Raw genomic sequence first — 20,542 nt, 5'->3', positions numbered from 1 at the left:
CCAGAGTCCCAATAGCCCCACCCTCTCCTGGGAGCAGTCTCCCAGCTGGGATCTCACTTGGCACACTGCTCCCGGGCCCACAGCAGCAGGGCCTTCCTGGCGGACAGTCTGAAGTGGGCATGCAGCGGGGCGGTCCTCCTGGGCGACGTGCTGTCCGTCGTCGAGCACGAGTCCACGCTGGCCAGCGACTCCATGGACGAGTGCCGGGAGCTGAAGGCCAGGACGCTGGCCAGCTCCTCGATCTGGAAACACAAGGGCTTCGTTTCCACGCTCACTGACACACCTTCCCTTAACAAGCTGAGTACCCTCCTCGTCAGTAACCATTTACTAACTTGCTCCAGGGATATTTTCAGATCAGGTAAACAACGTGCAGTTTAGACACGAGATGATATTTTGATTGCATACAAATATTTTGATGATTTGTGGTCTTGTAAAAATTCCACAGGTGCATGGAAAGCACGCTATCTTTCTAGTGCAGAAATCTTCATAGTCATGGCTGAAAATGACTGCCTCTCTTTTTTTCTGCGGATCCTGGGAAGTACCTTAGTCGATGAATGAGCACTAGAGGTTAATACAGCTGTATTAAAGTCTGATATAATTGATTTGTCGCAGCATTATCTCAAACACAAGAGGTGGTTCCGAATGACTAATCACAGACAATAAGAAAGCTGCCTTTCATTTAATTTTTCTGTTGAACTAGTGCTGTTTCAAGAGGTTCAGTCATACCATTGACTGCTTTGCAAACAAGAAGACAAAGCCTTCTGACTTTTTTAAAAGTAGAACACAACTGAAAGAATACTTTGGACCATTTCCTGTTATTTCTTGTTATTTTTAAATGATTATCTAACCAGTTTTAAGTCCATGAAAAACAAATTCCCATTGACGGTGCTGACCTGGAGAGTACCGTTCCATAGAGCAGGCCATTTACTGAAGCGACTTCAGAAAATTACCTTGCTCAATGGCACTACAGCAATGTCTCACATGGTATGTGAACACAGCACCTTGTAGCCCAGAGCCATAATCGCTATTCGACATTACTGCCCGTTTATTGTAGGTCAAACCAAATATTGCACTTGTGCCAGCTACTTACGTGAAAGTGTAATATGATTGTCCATATGAGACCAAGTATGATAGACGGCTTTCCATCAATAATGTCAGGAATGTTGATGTTGACCAGTTTTATCTGTGTGCAATAAACAGGATATTAAATATGCTGTTAATTTAATGAAAGCATTAGTAGTAGCCATTGTAGTTATGTAAGTGGGGAAAAGTGGCTTAAATAAAATTAATAAATGAAAGTTTCTTAGTTGACATTTCTTGTGCAATACACAATGGCGTCAATTGCTGTAGAGCAGCAGAGTCTCTACTGGCCTGAGCACTGCGCTTACCGATCTCCTCCTTAACACTTTCAGGGCAGTCTCAATGTTGCTTCTGTGCTGGAAAACACCACGCCCCTTCTCACGTTTCTGTGAGAGTAAAGATTAGAACATGGGTGTGAATGCCAGGCCAGGGACAAGACCCGATCAGGAAGTAATTAGATTTGAATTTGCAAAGCTTTGACAGTGAAACTGCCTGACCACAAACTCCCAGGAAAGTTACCTTCTCATGGTAACCTTTGACCTGTACTGCAGACATCACAGGCTTCTCACTCACAGATCTGCAGCTGTCTTTTGTTACCTGACACAGCTCTTTTTTTCCTCTAAACTCACTGCATCCACCAGAGCATGCAGAGGTCTGCACGATGACGAATGCTTGTGGAGCGGCTACTTGCAGCTGTACTAGATCGGGTGAGTCTGCTGCTCCTGTTGTTTACGTTCTTGCCCAGAGGTCTGCGCCATGAGAGGGAACAGGAGAGAGTCTGGCTGCGGTCTGCTCACCACGGGCTGGCCTGTGATGACCTCCAGCAAGTCCAGCAGCCTGACGCCATCCCGCAGGTCTGCAAACAGGTCCAGCACCACGGAGGGAGGCTTGCGCTGAGGAGGAATTAATTTGATGGCATAGCTCTGTGTTACACACAAAAGTGGTTTTGTACAGAGTAAAGCCATTTTAAGCAGAAACAAAATCTCCTTATAATGTGCACAATATGCTGCTCCCTTGAATGAAACTGTTTGCATGTAACAATGTGTAAAATCAAGCAAACAGCTAGCAATAGGATTCAAGATTCAGGATTCTTGACCTTTACACTCTTTTTACACTTCACACAAAGTTTACAACCCTACACTTCATTGATTTTATACTGTTTTTGCCAGTTGTCCAGCATGTCTTGATATGACATTGGAGCTCAATGAGAGGGATGAGTTTTCTAGGCCGGTGCCCTCGATGTCATGTGTTCCATGTTCCACTCACCAGCTCTATTTATACCATATAGCTGTACGACGTGCAGAACAAGCACATACTACAAGAAAGGCAGCAGAAAAGATACTGTGCAGGTGAGAGACATTTTGGATCTCAGTGCTATGCTGCACCCAACAACAGCACTGAAACAGGCTCCGCAACCCAGAATTATTCACATGATTCCCCAGGGTCAATTCTGTCATTAGGTGAATGCTTCTTGGTAACTATTTAGCTTACTTCTTCAGTTTTAGTGTCGCTCCCTTTAATTACTGTAATTACTAACAAGGACCTGAGCTTTTTGCATAAGATCTGGCAACAAAGCAGTTTCAGTCCCAGACTCACCTTGGAAAGCTGGGCATTGATCCAGTTGGTAAATGTCCTCTTCTGGATCTGCTCCTGTTCCACTGGAGGAAAGCACAAGGGCACAGCAGTTGTGTGAGTCGCATCTCTAACAACTGTCATCATTAAAGCACAAACTCACCAGAGATCGCCAAATTCTACACACTGCGCTGGTGAAAATGGAGTTACCTCTGGTGGAGTGAGTGGACTGTTCTTGGATGTATTTGCCAATGTGTCTTTCAAATGGACAAAAAAACACAAACTGAGTAAAAGCAAGAAAATGTAAATAAATCACGAATCCACACAGATGGCCAAATAGAATTCCCTATTCCCTCATACTTGCAAAAATAAACTCCAAAGAGGTCACTAATAATGAAAGCAAGAGTTATGCAATTTAAAAGACAAATTAAAATTTAATTTTAAATTAGCAAGTTCAGTTTCATTTGTATATTTCTGAGGGAATCCTGTCTGAACATGTATATGGCCACATCTTTTACAGCACACACTCCCAACAACAAAAATGGCAACTTACCACCATGAAACTGAGCAAACTCTGTAACTAGGGGAATGTACTCGGAAGAAACGCCTTTTCCCTTTTCCATTTTCGACAAAGACACGGAAATTGTTTCGTTCCACGTGTCCCTCTCACAGCACACCTGATACCAGAAGCCCAGTGGACACTTCTGCCCTTCCCTGCGCTGTGAGTCCACTCGCAGATCAGCACTCGTCAAAGAAGACAAAAGGCTTGACTAGTGAGACTCAAAAGATAAGCAGCAGGACAGCTTCCAAAGTGTGATGCAAACAGCACATAGGGTGGTCTCAGCAGACGACTCGCCAGAGCCCTGCTGACCCCTACAACAGGCTGACAAGACCACATGAGCAGGCCCATTCATACACACGGCTCTGAGTAATTTTAGCTGTGCCTCAGCTACTTCATTTATCCACTTAAACAGGGAAGACATCTCCCTCGTATCCCAATCCACCCAATGCTGAAGAACAGCAAGCCTTATAATAAAGCTTGTGACTTAAGAGTTCACTTGGCGGAATGCTTCAGCGTCAGATATGTGCTCTCAGTAATGCCACAATGCACGCATTTGTTAACAGAAGGTAAAACGTGGTACTGGACCTCTTTAATTCAGTGCTGGGATGACAATCACCAGAGTAACAGCAGTAGGCTGTCCAAATTGACTTGCAGACATTCTAATGAGCCTCCCCACTAATGAGCTCCTTGTTAAGACTCCTGTTGCAGACAAGATGCTGGCATAGCTACAAAAAAAAGCCACAATGCAAAAAGGTGCTGTATGGCACTGTACTGTTAATGGAAATCAAATGTTTAAACGTCAGATTGTTTTCCACTTAAATAAGGAAGCCTGGGTATCCTGGGAGATCACCTACTGAAATAACGAAACTCCACTAAACTTAGTGTGGATCAAAATATCCACTCTAGGTACTCTGCTGATCGGAAATGCAAATTGGAGATTGCCTTCTTTGTCAAAATCCAGATTACCAATATATGAGTTTAATTTATCACACCTCATATTTCACAGCATTAGGATGTCCAAATACAGCAGCAATGGCATGTAATGAATATCCTTTTCTCCCACAGAAAAATACAGAAAAACAGACACACTTCATAGCAAATCATTTCAATGATTTACCATTGAATTCTTTACACAACATTCACAAAGAATATGACTGTTGTTTTGGTTCAAGAGTGTTTCGTTTTAGATAAGGCTTTACTGAAGACTAGCTGCACAAAATAGTACACATTGAAGACTAAGCCAACTGAACACTGCAAATTCCTCTAGTCATTGTTTGCAAGAATCTTGCAGAGGCTCAAAGTCAACAGCTAAATTGCACCACTGGCACTCCGGTTGGAACGTAACCATGTGACTGAACTACAGACCTGACAGTCTATTTTCCAATCTGGCCTTCCATGACACCTGACACCTAATTCACACTCTGATCTGACACCTTCAACGGAATGATGACAAGCATCCTAAAGCTGTTCAGGAGTCTTGCTCTCTAAGCTGGGCTTCAGGTGAAAGGGAATTATGCTGTTCTCTCTGGAAAAACCTCTACCTAATGTTTCAGATTTGCTAAGGTGGAGGAAAGATGTACTGGAGATGTTCTCCTCCTTCGATGCTCATTTTTTCTTGAGCATTTCTTTGGCTAGTCCACTCTTTCCTTTTACTCCTCTGTTGACTCAAACATTCATCTGTCTAATCAGTATTTCTGCTGTGCACTTGGACTGAGATGCCTAATGCAGTTTGCCTGCAGCACCATGAGACTGACTGGGCACAGACGACCCGTTTCTCCAGAATCTCTTTTTTTTTTCAATGTTTCTGTGTAAGACCAAGGGTTTCCCACTGTTGAGAAGACTGGTATTCAGTATGGAAACCATGTGAGAGGGTTTTCTGAGGTTGGCAAGTGAAACCTTTAACTTACATGTTGATTTGAAAGAATTCATTGAAAATGCAGGGATGAAGAGCGACTGGACACATTGCATATTGATCTTCCAGAAGAATCTCTGTCTAATCAGTTTTAGAACAGTGGTGTGTGTTGCAAACCAGTAACAATATTAAATATCACCGTGCAGCATTTAAAATTTCTTTTACAATACAAGTTCAGGAGCACTGTGACTGTCCATCTCCTCCTTAAGAGGAACTGTATTTTTCAGATTGTGCAAGCCAACAGAATTCTACATCAATTATATCAATTATGAAACATAATAATTTGCATTCTGCTTAATAAGAAACATTTTAAAATGCCTTTCTTTTCCAGATAAGTATACCACTACCATTACTCCTGACATTTTCGCCTGGCTTTGTGTCACTGTAAACACAGATGTTCCTACTATGATTTAGTGTCATTTTTAAAATTAGATACATTACATATTGAACAGCAATAAAGCCACAAGCTCAAACAGAGAAAAAAAACAATGAGTAATGAGCTTTCCTTTACACCCACAGAATAGAGCACGTTGTCATAGCAAATAGCCTGCAGCTAAGCAACCGTACGTAACTAGGCAATGCCTGCTCTGATTACCGGCAGCCAGGTGGTCTTAATTCAGAAATGAGTTCTCAGAGTGAGGTAAGCACAACTGCATTGATATATGAGGACAGGCTTAAAGTGACTAGAGTGGAAAAAAATCGGCTCAATCTGGGAAATTTTTTAATCAGAATTAGAAGAGAACGTAGGTGGAGACCACATTTTCACAGGACAGGGAGACCTTTAAGACAAGGGATTTTAGGTAATGATGCCCCTGAATTAATTATCCATGGAAAAACTGTCTTGTTTCATGTTTCACAATATAAATAGATCATTTCCATTCTCGAGCCACACAGGCTCAGAGCTCACCCTGGTTTCTGTAGTGTTAAGTGGACTAGAGAGCATGTTACCCCCCCCCCTTGGATGAGATGCCAGTCCATCACAGGGATCAGCCCCCAGCAAAGCAGGGATCGCCTCTTATATGGCCGGAAGGACTGGAGCAAGTGGGGTATGGTACCTACCTCAAACTACAACAGTAGTGTCGACAGCGGGAACTCGAACCTTCGACCAACCAGTTAAGAGACCCGAGGCTTACCCACTACACCACCCCCTGGTGATATAAATCCATGCAAAATTCCTAAGCTCTTAACTTCCCATGACAGTTAGGTGACTTTATCCCAGCCTGACCTCATTGTATTCTTAAGTTCCTTTTGTTTTGTTCTTCACAGGCCTCGTGTGGCTCACCAAGGTCATTTGGTTCAAGTGTCTTTCAATCATTTTTAACCCTAGTCATTTTTCTCATTATTATGGACATAGAAGAAGATTCTTCCATGCAGTTTAGACATTGTCTGGTCTGTCTTTGCACTGTCTTCGTCCAGAGCCAAGAGCCCAGCTCTGTATTTGCCATGGCTCTCTAAGCCCCCGAATGTGATCTACTGCTGACATTAAAAGTTGCTTTTCAGGCTAACAGGTGTGTCTTTCAGCAGCGCTGAATCAGTGCAGTCATGAATCTTACTGCACACCATGCGATATCACTTGTGTCACCTGAATGGAGATGAATATTCACTCAGAAGCCTGTTCCTCTGCAGTATGACTCTCTCCATCTGCTGCACACAGACCTGCCTGGTTCAGACACTGATTCCCTTCCTCAGACCGTCACACAGCACAGGAGAAAGTATTTACTGCCACCTCAGATGTCCTGCCGTCACCATGTCTTATGAGTCTCTGACTTCAAACATTTGCTCAGAAATGTTCAGCAAGTTCATGGCGTTATTAGACACTAAGCCACTTTACACAAACTAGTGGGCTTATAGTAATTGCTTCTAGCCACAGAGTTATAACACTCTAAAGTCTCTCACAAAGGCACAAATAATCTTTCAAGACTTTCTCAAAAAAGTTTCCTAAATTAGGAAAGCAGTTTCCAGAATTCAGTCTTTAGCACTTCAGTAAATCATTTGAAATTTAGAGAACAAAAAAGTTGTAGTAAGTAGTTTAGTTAAAGAAAAGTACAATCAGATCTAAATCTAACCTTTCACCAGGCTAGCATTCCAATCCACTATTTTGTGAAGGTCTCTCCATACACCTGCCCTTCCACCTGTGGCACAGAGCTGAGGGGGAAGAGGGAGAGGCTGAGGGGGACCTGCTGAGAGGCTCACAGGGGTCTGAAAGACTGAAGTCAGGTGAGCTTTGAGAGTCTCTCCATCCCTCTGCTCCACAGCTGGCTACTGCCACCCTCCGTCTGGAACAGACATGTCCTTCTGAGGACATGAATGGGCTTAAATCACAGCCCCTCGATGTCAGCCACAACTTACTTAGAGCTCAATCCAGCAGCAATAATATAACCTTAAGTGCACCTGGGTAAAAAACAATGGAATTTAACTCAATCTACGAGTGTGTTGTTTCCTGGTTGATACCTTTGCCATTCTTAAGCTTTGAACCTCTTTGTTAAATTTGTCCCTGTCACTCACAGATACTGGAATGCCTGCTCTGTATTAGCCTGCCTTGTATAATAGGGCTCATTACAAGGTCACAATCTTGGAGGAAAACTGCTCAGCATTAAATTCCTCTACACCAGGCAGTCAGTTTCGTTAACACAGCAGTATCAGAGGAATCACAGTGTGGCTGGAAGATATCTGAGAGACTGATCAAATCCAGGCAGGGCCAGTGGTGTGACCCCCACACTCACAAGTCAAAGTTTTGTACATAAAGAGAACTAATGCAGCATCTGGGGTCTTGGTTTCCCTGAAGAAACAGTCTGTAAGGTCACAGGCCAGCGTTTTACCCAGTCAGTCCTATCGTAACTTGAATAAGATCAGACATGCATGCATTAAGACAGCATGTGGGACAACATTGACATGTCATGGTTATGTTTTCATATGGTTATGAAAATGACTGAACCCAAGGATCAAAATTAAATCCAGGGTTAAAAGTATTCAGCCATCAGCATACCTGCACAACTTCAGAGACGTATTTGTCTTCACTACCAAGAACAGCCTTATTGTTTGCAAAAACAAATTTATTCTAAACAAATTCTGAACAAGCAAGCAGTGTATACAAAAAAATAATCTAGCACTCAACTGGAGGCATACAGATACTAAATTAGTTTGGATCAATAAGACAGAATGTCCTCTCCTATCCACTGTGCACAGCAGCACTCTGTGTACAAAAGTCATACATGGAATATGAAATTACTGACTAAAAGTATAAATATTAAGGGACACATGGACACTGAACAGAAAGGATAAAAAGTAACTTCTGACATATTCAACAAAAGACCAAAATGCCATCCATCAATTTTCTAATCCGGTATCTCCAGTACAGGGCCACAGGGCAAGCTGGAAACTAACTCGGCAAGCAACAGACGCAATGTGGGATACATCTGGGATGAGACTCCAGCCCATCACACATATTACAGTGTTTAAACTCAAGTATCATGTTATCGAGAGGAGCTGGCTGTCTTAGTTGCCCTCCTGTTGCAAAATCCAAGGCCCTCAACTTCCTCCAGTAAAAAACCAGACACTCCATGGCAATCTATTCTGTCACACACACTGGGACTATCTCTGGGCCAAGGCACGATCCCGGTTCCATGTCCTCAGGTTACTCATGCCTACCTGACATGTGCTTCTCCAGTCTAAGTGCTTTGTGTTTTTTCCAATGCCTCTTCAGTTTCTCTTACTGTAACCTGGTCCTGTGGAGCCCAGCACGTCGCACAGGAAGAGAGAGGAGGATCTAAACAAGACTGACCTTGCAGCAGAAGGTGGACGTTGTCGATATCCAGGGGGATTGACCCTGGCTGCTCCAGTGAGCTCTCTGCCCCACCCTCCGATGTCATGCTTCCTAGGAGAATGCCAGCAACACCCCAAAACTATCCAAAACACCCGCGCAGCATGTCCACGGTGCCTGTGAAAAAGGAGAGCGAGCAGAAGGTCTTAAGAACAGGTCTGCAGGGTCCGTCAGTCTCACATAACACTCAGCATGGACACACAGCACTTTATACCTGGATCAGCCAAGGGAAGAGATTCAGACACCAGCTCAGCCTCCGAGGATCAGGATTAAAAGAAACCAGATCTCAGTTCAAAGAGCAGCAGCAATATCAGAGGAATGCCTTTGCAGCAGAAAAGCTCAGCACATCAGGGCTGAGACGCAGAGCATCCTCTTGTTTCCTTTGCTCTCCTTTCACTTTCCCTTTCTCCTCAGGCCAGCACAGGAATTTCCCTGGCTCTGGCGCTGATGCTGCAGGAAGGCCAGGCAGAATCGAGAGAAACTGAAAGCACACATCTCTTTCTCACCGACAAACACACACCACCAAACACAAAACAGCAATGAAACACAAGCAACTGGCCCTCAATGCGCACTGACACAGAAACACATCTTACCCATTAGACTGGCTGTAAAAGGTTTCTGTTTAAAAGACTGCAGTTTCATAACTACATACTGAAAGCATGCTATACCCTCTGGCTTGCTCAAAAGACAGATGTTTTTCTGCAATGTCTGCTCACATTCCCCCCTCTCTGGCAGGCTATTTTAGTTTGCTTAAACAATATTTTAAACATCATTATCTAAATCTTAAATCTAGCTTTTCTAGTACTGTTATTCTTTATCAATAAGCCTTAATTAATAGCCCAGTAAACCTGTCACTGAAACAAATCTCTCCAGAATTAGAGATGTAGCTGAAATTGGTCTTAAGTAACAGCTGAGCTCATAGCTCCGTGACTGAACATGTCCTAATCCCGAACGACTCTCATTCAGATGGTACAGCTCAATACAGAGTACAGTTTAAAAAGCATCAGCAGAAACAATTGCAATTACAGCTTAGGGGGAGAGGGAGCTCTGAAGCAAAAGTGCCTTAAAGTCCTTTTTGACTCTGTGAAAGAGCTGGCAGGACATACATACAGTAACCAGCAGGAGCTCCCCAGGGTTTCCTCTCCCTCTAAAGATCAATCACCCCCCTTGTAAATCTTTACCTTGGTATACCATGATAAAAGCACACAACTATGTGATAAAGCATGATACAAACTATAGAAAGGCTGGGTCCATGCAGGCATAATCTTGCCAAAACTATGGGCAAACTGCCAATATACTGTCCATAATTTTTACTGTAAGAATTTATGAGGGTATTACTCAGGCAGATGGCTTCACAGTTACTGATTATCTTGTAGACACACTCAAAACAGAGTAAAGTTCAACAAGGATTAAGTATTGTACATACAGTAAACACCTAGGGAGCCATCAGGACATGGCGAGTGATATGTTAAACCAAAAGAGATCTTCACACAGAAAAGGAAAACTTCCAAAACACCTCTAAGTAAACCTAAAAATATCCTTAAAGCCACGGTTAGCGTAATGAAAGCTATAGCTGACAAAGTCATAGCACTTAGACTGGATATTACACTTCACATTTCCCTGTCCACTGTGTGGGGAAAGGACTGGGTAACATCAGGGACACATGCAGATAATGACAGGTCCAGGCAGGGCCAGATCCAGCCCACTACAAAACACCCGTAACGCTCCTAAATCCCCTTTACCTTCAGCATTTCAGATCTGATGCATCAGTGTACAAGGACAAGCTGATGTATCTTTCTATTTGGAAACAAACTCCTGAGTATATCTCCCAAGACTGCAAACCAGAGAGCCATCAATTTCCGGCTGATCTCATGATGCGGTTGATCTAAACCAGGTTGTGTTCCTTCTCTTTCCATTATCAGTCTTTCAGACAATGGTCTTCTGTGGTGTTTCATTTCTAGGACTTAGCCTGGAACATCTTAACCACACGGATCTGAAGCACTAAGTGCTACACAGAAGTTACTGGGACTTAACTCCATCTACACAGTGCACTGGGAGGTTTAGTACTATATCCTTTTAAATTTAGTTTAACTGTTTCTAAGAACGAAGAGAAAAAATATTTCAGGTGAAAAAATATTAGGGTTAAAAACGTTTCACGTATCCATTTCACAGCATTGATTGTGGATATGACATTAAAATGTTCTACAGTAGCTCCTCTCAATAGCATTCATTAAAGGAATCGGTTTACTTTGGTTCATGACTGAGTGACTGAGAGAGTGATTACTGGCAGAAATGCTGCAGGAGCGAGTGGAAAAATCCCAGGCTCTCCAGATAACCCCCCCCACCCCCGTGACAGAGAGACAGGAGCCTTTAATCCATTCACTCATACAGTTTCTATTCCTGACTGTGCTGGAACTTCCCATTGACTGTCATTGTGCAGATTCCAGGTGCTTTCAGTTTAAAAGAAGATGTCCTTTGATTAAGGAAAGGAACCCATATACATGTTCCACATCATGTGGGGATATAATAGACAAGAAATAGTTATTTCTGATATTTCTACATTTAAAAGAAGGTGCCCATTGTCTTTATAAAAATGATGTTCCCATGACATTGACTGTCATAAGTGGCTATCCCTGTGGAGACATTCTCTCACAATCTGGCCCACACACATTCTGTTGACCTTGAGGTGAGCTGCGCTGATGTCCTGTGCTCTCCTTGTCCCACTATGGACTGGAATCTGGGCTATCCCTCAGCCAGCGGCTTTGCCTCTGCTCTGCTACCTTTTTCCTGTTGACAAAGTCCCTCTGCAGCACAGCGAATGGAGGCAGCAGAGGATCAGATGTGCAGTGTGTTATCTGTCAGAGAGCAGGCAACACCTACCTGTGATGAACACAGGCCTGGGCTAGGATGAACTATCAACATTATTGTAGGGGTGTAAATTATTCTTCCTATTATGTTATTTTATGCAAATAGTATGAGAGGTAGAAGCAGCACTATCAGCTGTAGTGGTAACACAGCAGAGAAGGAAGATGAAAAATGACAGTAAGACATCCAGCTGAGGGATTCCAGCTGCTGTGAAGCTCTTACAGTCCTCAAAATCATATGTGAATGTGACACTTTAACAAGGTAGCTCCATTGTTTTCTTTAATCTTGACATCACAATCTGCAGGGATCGTCTGGGCCAAGGGACACTATGTAGCTCATTAGGAAAGAAATGGGTGCGGGCTGGGACACCACTCCCACTGCTGAGCCTTGCACCTTTGCAGTGAAGGAACACAGCTGTGATCAGCTACTCCATTGGTGCTGCTTCTCTGCATTAAATCTGTACTTCCTGCCTGAAAACTGATGCAAATGCATTATACTTTATGCCAACTGGTGTTCAAATGTAAGGAACTTTACCAAACAAAAATGCGTATTCAACTAAAATGAGCATCCCCATGCATATGGTGCCATTTTTCCACAAAAGTTCCACTAAGCTGGAATGAACATCTGCCATTTGCATCAGGCCAAGCTACCAGATCCTGCAGTGTTGCCCTCATTTCACTTTGTGTGTGTAGTTTTGTTACAGTTGTATTAGCTCTGTGCCAAGACTGTTGTGCTCTTTAATAGAGCAATGCCTTGTGTTTTTCCATATAGGCTGATGGGACTGGTGCTTTGCTCCATTTGATGTTGAACTCTGCTATACTGAAAAAAACGCATGAAGGTTAATCCCGGGACTGACTTGTGCTTGTAGTCCAAAAGCTGAACATGGTGCACTTCCCAGAGATGACTTATCCGACTCTAAACATCTAAACAATGACATCTGCCTGCAAAACAGGAAGACCTGGTGAGTGTCCAGACAGGTTCTTCTAATGAACCCCTACTCTTTTGTCATGTGACAAAGAACTGATTTTGAAGTACATACTCTTTCATTATGCAAAGAGGTCATGTACTGTAGCATAGGCGGCTAATAATAATAATTGCTTACACTTATATAGTGCTTTTCTGGACACTCCACTCAAAGCACTTTACAGGTAATGGGGACTCCCCTCCACCACCACCAGTGTGCAGCCCCACCTGGATGATGCAACGGCAGCCATAGTGCACCAGAACACTCACCACACATCAGCTATCAGTGGGGAGGAGAGCAGAGTAATGAAGCCAATTCATAGAGGGGAATTATTAGGAGGCCATGATTGGTAAGGGCCAATGGGAAATTTGGCCAGGACCCCGGGGTTACACCCCTACTCTTTTCGAGAAACTCCCTGGGATTTTTAATGACCACAGAGAGTCAGGACCTCGGTTTTGCGTCTCATCCAAAGGTCGGCGCCCGTTTACAGTATAGTGTCCCTGTCACTACACTGGGGCATTAGGACCCACATGAGCCACAGGGTGAGCACCCCCTGCTGGGCCCACTAACGCCTCTTCCAGCAGCAACCTTAGTTTTTCCTAGGAGGTCTCCCATCCAGGTACTGACCAGGCTCATGCCTGCTGAGCTCCAGTGGGTTGCCAGTTGTGAGTTGCAGGGTGATATGGCTGCTGGCTAATGCAGTGTTTCCCTGTTCCCACTGTGTTGTCATATTGCAACCTGTCAGTGTCATGGTGTCAGACTCATTCAGTAAGCACCATTAATCAAATAATAAGATTGGAAACGATAAACACTTGGTTGCCCCTACCTGAAGAATCAGAGTGAAATGTGTTAATTAACCTTTCAAGTACTACTGGTGCAGGGGATAATTGTTCAGTTATTGACACCTTGCAATTTAGCTACAAAACAGGTTGTGTGCACATTTATTAATGCAGGAGGCTTCTAAAAGTCTCTGAAAGCAGATCACCTGTATTTCTCTCCATCTTTCCCCAGACTGGCTTTCTGCTGACAGATCTCCATGGACAACAACACAATAGAAGGATGAAAGGAATACTCTACCAAAAGGCCATTGTGCTCCGCTTAATAGCATAAAGCCAATGATATAATAAACTCCTTAAAGTTGAATTAGAATGTGTTTCATGCCTTTGTTGTGCGACATAAATTGGGCATTCCACAGGGTCCCACCAACCCTGTGTGGGGGTGTCCTGTGTAATAGCTCCTGTGGATGCTGCCTGCCAGTGTCAGGGGTGTAAGTGATGATGGGATGCAGGAATGCAAGACCAAGACCACTGTCTCAGATGACAGTAACAACTGGTTCCTTTGTAGCCCCTGTCCTTCACACCAATGACATCTTCAAGAGCACAGCAATGGGGAACACTGTTGCATCAAGACTTTCAGGGCAGAAGTGAGGACAAAGAATATCACAGTGTCACATTATTTAGCACAGGTCACATGTCTTATTAGACTGTAATTTTAAAAAACAGCCAGACTGGACCATAGATATTTTGTCAAGCTTTGTCATTCATTGAAGTTTCATGAGCATGCAGAAGGAGAAAAAAAGATCCTGATAAAACACTTTTGGACCTTCCAATTCCTAAAATCATCAAAAGCAATGGTTTCTTTGATTCTCAAGCTCCACATTCCAACGCCAAATGCCCTTTAGAAAGGTTGACTCTTCTGGTGTGCTGAATTATGTTTTCCTCAGTTGTTTTGTGACCATTATTCTGTGCAATGTTATTAGAAGGTCTAACACTATAGGACCAGGCAAACACATGGTTAGAAAAACAATGGCAGGGCTTTGCGAAAGTTTTCACAAGAAACTTTGGTGGTTAATGTGAAAGGCATGCAGACACAGAAAGGCAAAATAAAAAAATATAGGCAAAATAAAATGAGGTCTAAACATACAATAAGCAAGGAATACCGTGCTGCAAAGGGCTTTCTTTGTGTCACTTCGTGACAGTGTGTGCACTGTAACACTCTTTGTAACACCGTGGTACATCTATCACCTTATGACTAGCATTTAAACACCAAACACGTGTTTAACCATGAGATATCCAACTCAAAGCTGGTCTTGAACTTGAGCACTGCGGCTATCAGAATAGGTCTTGCTGTTGTGGGTACAAGCTGTGCTTCAGTGCCCGGCTCTCAGCCGTGCCCGGCCCGCGGAGCTCAGTACTGTAAATGTCACTGCTCCCTGATTTGGAAAGGGAGAGCGCCCAGGACTCGTAGTTGCTGTGAACCTGTCGCGGCTGAAAATAAACACGTTGTGCACGTGTATCCCCCTCTTGTGCCGCAGGAATCCTGAGCTCCAGGAATCATCCGAGTCGAGTCTCTCCCGGAAAGTTCTTCAAGCGCCAAGTGTCATTTTTTGAGTTGTCCTGTTAACTGATCCTTCAACCGAAAGTTGCGATGCAGTAACTAAGGGTGTTTACTCGCGAGCTGCAAAAATGTACAGCAATGTACTGTAACTCAGAATAGCCATAAAATCACACGTGTTATATGCTGATCCCGCGCAGTAAAACTGATCAACCGGTATCAATATTAAAAGCATTTTTTTTTAAGTGTCGAAGCTTTCTTAAAATAAGTTGTGGGTAAAGGACAAGTGGCGTTCAGCAGATATCCAAAACGATGAGTGCACAAACAGCACAGCATTCCTTCTGATACTGTATGTTTGCATGCTAAGGTTATTATCGCACAATGAAACCTTTCATTTAGGCAGTGGCGGAACTTCGTCAGATTTAATCAGTTTGTAAAGCAAGCCTGGAAACCTTTCCATTTTTCAGCTGTGGTGTGTGCTTACCTGAGACGAAAGTTGGAAAGCGCCTCGATCCCCGATCCCTTCGATCGAGCCCGGGTTCGAGTACTAGAACTATAACCAAACTTCACTACAGTGGCCTCGTAATGAGCCGCAGGGATGAACAACGAAGGTTGTGCAGGGCGTTTAACTCCACCTACACCGCCTTATCCGTCTACACCTCTGTGTGAGAGTAGCGCCTTGGGCGGCTGGGACGGAGCTGTCTAAATATACCAGCCAGTGAGGGAAGCACTTTTACTAGGCAGGAAAGTTTACAAACAAGGCGTTTGGGGGCAGTTCATCACCTGAATTCACTGGAGGAAAACTAAGTGTAGTGAGTGTGCGTTTCCAAATGAAGTTCTAAACGCTACCCAAGCTTCGTCTTTCTCGCCTCATTGTAGTTAGGCATTTTAACGTGCGCCTACGATGGTTAAATACAATTTTAATTAAACTCTGATGTTATGCTATGTCCACTATAAATCGTTGCTTTTAAAAACATTTAAACAGAAAAAGGAATTTTGATTGGCAAAATGTTACCTTGATTCACGCCGACAGATTAGAGTTATATAAAGACTGCAAGTTAAATGTTTCGTGGTTTTAATGTTTTCTGAAATTTTGCGACACCTATTACGTTGCTTAACAACGGACCGGCGCGTGTGTAAGAGGCGAATTGGAAACTTCGTTCAAGGCAATTTTTCAGAATACGCTGTTCGCAGCCGGGAGGCAATGAACTTAAAAATTCAAAAACGGTCAGAAAAACACAGAAAAAGGTCATTTCTGTACAAATCACGGAGTTCGCCCGGATTAAAAGCCTTCATAGACGTATTTTTAAAAAAGTAGAAATGTACAAATTATCCGTAAACAAAATCTTGAAGGCTTTTCTTATAATGTAGTTTATCATAGGGATAGGAATGTTTACTGTAATCGTGACCATCAGTAATGTGGTAAGTCTTCTTGCAGTTGTGTTAGTCGTGGAAAGGGCGAGGTTAATACAGTGTCAAGTGCAGTAATGTATGGACTGGCAGAGCAATGCTGTAGCTATGGTAACAGAATTCCTCAAGCCCTCTTGACGACGTACCTAGACTCAGCAGGACAGAGGTGACCCCTACAGCATTGGTTCCCAGCACCAATGGGCAGAGCACGAGAGAGCCCCAACTTCTGAATACTCTGTAAAATCTCTCTGCAGGACTCCAGTAGACGAACTGGGGGAGACTGTCTGAGGTCATGAATTGTGAAACTATAGTCAGGAGCCTAGAGTAAACCAACAGAACTAGACATGCCCACTGCTTTTATTTGTGTCATGAACCAGTGATGAGTATGCTCCAAACCATGGACTGTTAGAATATTAGTGTGAATCCTGTCTTATTCTGTCTAAGAGGATCGGGTGGTTTTCTGTGGAACAAAAACAATACCCGAGTATGTTGATTTAGTTTGTTCCAGGAACCCTTTTGTGGCGAGAGTAATTCCTTCTCCAAGAATAACAGGGCCTCTTGTCAGACAGACAGCCGCCAAACAGAACGAAGTGCTGTACTGTCCTCTTTTGGTACATTTCTGTAACTGCACTTGTCTCTTTCCCGTGTTTACAGTTTATTACAGGGGGCATTACCTAATTACGATACCTAATTGATGTCCCACTGTCTGCTTCTGTCCATTTTAGCCATGCATATTACGGTTATGGAGAGCTAGAGAGCCTTTTATTTTCTGAAGAGAGATGGCTTTTGTCAACATGAAAAACAAGGAATATTTATTTCTGGGGGTTGGAGGATGTCACAGTGGCTCCCACTGCTCCCACAGTGTTCCGCTGTCCTGGGTTCAACTCATCCTAAACTTTTTCTGCTGTTAACCAATATATACAGTATGTAGAGAACACTGTGTGCAACTATATGTGTATCATTAGTACATGTACACTGTCCGTATAAGCATGTAGAACTCCAGCCTCTGTTTTCCTTTATTTTTCCTCTTTTCTTGCTTGGGAGCAATATAATACCCAGGATATAATACGCAGGGACACATTCTGCACATGGACACTATATTTTTGTAGCACTGAATTCTGGGGGGATAGCAACATACCTTTGTTTTATAAATGTATAATACATTTATAATACAAAGATTGGTGCTGTAATAAAGAGAGGCTTTAGAAAAGTGGAGCTCCTGAGATAAACCAAAGCTGGCCTTTAAAGTCATTAGAATCTGCTAGCTCTTTGCCACTAAAGATCTTGCCGACGTAACTGCAATAATACAAAATAAACTGGTCAGAATCGCTTTCTTTTCCTGAGTTCTTACAGATACCAAGTAAAAATCTACAGGATTGTAGTTCTCAAGTGACTGTAATTATTTGTGCACTTCTGACAAAGTTATTCACATAATGTGAGATTCTTGTAATAGAATCTGAGATTACTGGTTTACGTGGATTGACAACATGATAAACATACATACAGCTTTGTCCCCTGTGTCAGAGAACTAGTTCATTTATTTTTCGACCTTATTCTCATACGTTTTAAATGTATACGATAGTGTACAATAGGCCAAGGAAACAATGTTCCGTTAGAGCATCTAATGTTTTTGTATTTCCTAACACGAGGTGGCGCTCGTGTCCCATCTAGCATTTCGAGCCCTAATTTCAAAGAACTCTAACCATTATGATGTTATTTAGACTGTAGGGCATGCTAAAACACGTTACTGATCACCTTTATCGAACGTATTTCTTCTGACGCCACTCCATTAAAACCGTGAAAACGTTCAAACAAACTTTAAAGTATTAGTGATGCTTGGTTAGGTTTGTATTACATGTGGCAGCCATTATGCTCCAGCATAATTGAATTTATGGGGGACATCGGGTAGGACAGACTGTACAAGCCAAGTAGGGTTTCGTCGGGACACTGGGACTAACACCCCTGTTGAAACGGGCAGTGTCCCGAAATTTGTAATGATGAATTAATCAGGGCCTTGTTTTAACGTCTCACCTGAAGGACTGGTGATGTGTTTTTACATTCCACTCCACCTATGGGTCAATCAGCACCCCTGCCTGCAGGTCTCCCACCCCAGCACTGACGATGCCCAGCCTTTCTTAGCCTATGAGATCTGATGAGGCATCAGGTTAGAAGGTTAGATACTGCAATTGTATCTGGTCGCTCTATACTGGACTGTTTCCATTACAGCATTGTACATGTAAATGATATTCTAAAGTAAGCCTTAGTGCACAACTTTAAAATACATCCCTTAATTTGCACTTTACATTTTTTACTATATACACTAAACTTTCTGTTTGCCTATTTTATTGCTTCTCCATATTGTCTGGAAAATGTGTTATAAATAGCGTGTCCACATAAACACCCAAGTCATTTTGTTAAGGAGCTTCTTCAAATTCATTATTTCTCTTTTTCGTGTTCTAGTGTTCTTGTTGCCTAACACTTTCCACTTGTCTACATTAAGTATCGTCCACCAGGTGTTTGCCCAATCTTGAATTGTGTCTAAATTGTTCTAATCCTAACTTCCTTTGCCACTTCTACAGTGTTTTCCACTCCTCCTAATTTTCAGACAAAACCAGAATTACTGCCCCAAACAGATCAATGGTCCAAATAAGAAATGTGTATAAAGACCACTTTGATTACTCATTTATAATACAGATCTAGAATCAAGTGTGGTCAGTTAACTAGAAGAGTCTGCAGACTGGACTCCTTATCCTTATATGCCCAGAGCAAAGCAATTATTGGTCATCTTAGAGAAATATTCCCAAGGGATACAGAGAAAATTCTCTATCTGTGCATTTAATTACTTAGAAAATCACTAAAAACAAAAGATAATACCCCAATTTAAATGGCTATACTTACCAGATTTGACTGACTTTGTGATTCTCAGGGCTGTAAAAAGTTCACCCCTTCCAGATGATCTCCTGCAGATGTTTGTACTGATTGTATTAAAGCACTACAGAATAGCCCTTCTCCCATATCAAAGATGATTATGCACACTGGCAATATGAGATTTATAAGGCACCCTCCCACTATCAGTTTTTCAGTTTTGAGGCTCAGTGTATTCTCATTTTCTTTACTGCTGGACGACAGTCCAATACTGCCAGCAGTAAAATATTGTTATTTTATAACAAAATGTCTCTGTTCGATCATAAATCCCATTTCTGTATGTCAGATTTTTGCTCAAATTACATCCTGATGCACCAGACCTCCAACCAGGCACGGAAACAGAGGCTCGAGCCATATTCATAAAACCTTTACTTCTGTTGAGCTCATAACTGTTACCTTTTTTCTTTATATAGTAGTAGCAAGTTTGGAAAGGTCACATAAATTATTCAGGGCACCCATCTAAGAGTTCTTACAACCAAGCCAAACATTTCTCTTTGATTCTGAAATATGAGGAGATTGAAAAACTGCTGTTAAGCTGGAATGACAAATTCAATAAGAATATTGCTTGTTGTGTATTAGGAGGAGTGTGGAGTGTGAAAGAACCCAGAACCAATCAAAAAAAGGACATATGTTATACAGCATTCATTTCTAGGTTCTATAATGGAGAGAAATCTTCAAACCCAGACTAAGCTCTAAGGTGGGAGTATGTCTACTGTGTGTGATCCTTTGTCAGTTGTGGAAGAGGTTTTAAAAATAGTCCAGCTGACATAACTACTGCAATAACAGAGGGTTCAGTCTCAACATTTCCTTTTCTGCTGTAGCGCAAACTCTCTGTCCTCTGTGCACAACAGTAACCATGATCACAGCCCCCTTGGAGAGCATCTAGTTAGTTCCACAGTGGAAAGCACCTCTTACTCTGCTGATGGTGGTAGAATGGTAAAATAATTCAATCTGCACCGACCAAAGCCCGTGTATCTTCATTTATGCATACTGACAGCTCTTGGCTCCTCCATTCAGTTCTCAAACTCTGCGTGGTGTCTGCATGTCCGTCCTGCGTGTGTTTTTTTTCCCCGGGTGTTCGGGTGTCTTCCCACAAGC

General features: G+C 42.7%; 1 protein-coding gene across 1 annotated transcript in view; it reads right to left on the bottom strand.

Annotated features, from left to right (window-relative positions):
- Positions 1-15,677, bottom strand: part of syne2b (spectrin repeat containing, nuclear envelope 2b) — a 143,449-nt gene extending 127,772 nt beyond the window's left edge. Inside the window, exons 1-7 of the mRNA XM_088925437.1 lie at positions 15,594-15,677; positions 8,908-9,063; positions 2,677-2,738; positions 1,878-1,973; positions 1,389-1,466; positions 1,091-1,183; positions 58-242 (exon numbers count right to left, since the gene is read on the bottom strand). Coding sequence (XP_088781563.1) covers positions 58-242; positions 1,091-1,183; positions 1,389-1,466; positions 1,878-1,973; positions 2,677-2,738; positions 8,908-8,995 — 602 coding nt within the window. The 5' untranslated portion in view covers positions 8,996-9,063; positions 15,594-15,677. The remainder of the gene's footprint in view (positions 1-57; positions 243-1,090; positions 1,184-1,388; positions 1,467-1,877; positions 1,974-2,676; positions 2,739-8,907; positions 9,064-15,593) is intronic.
- Positions 15,678-20,542: the final 4,865 nt, after the last annotated feature.

This window comes from Atractosteus spatula, chromosome 9 (assembly GCF_055471065.1).
Source record: "Atractosteus spatula isolate fAtrSpa1 chromosome 9, fAtrSpa1.hap1, whole genome shotgun sequence".
Taxonomy (NCBI): Eukaryota; Metazoa; Chordata; class Actinopteri; order Semionotiformes; family Lepisosteidae; genus Atractosteus; species Atractosteus spatula.
Note: the sequence above shows the minus strand (reverse complement) of the source record. Positions and strands in the feature narration are given on the sequence as shown.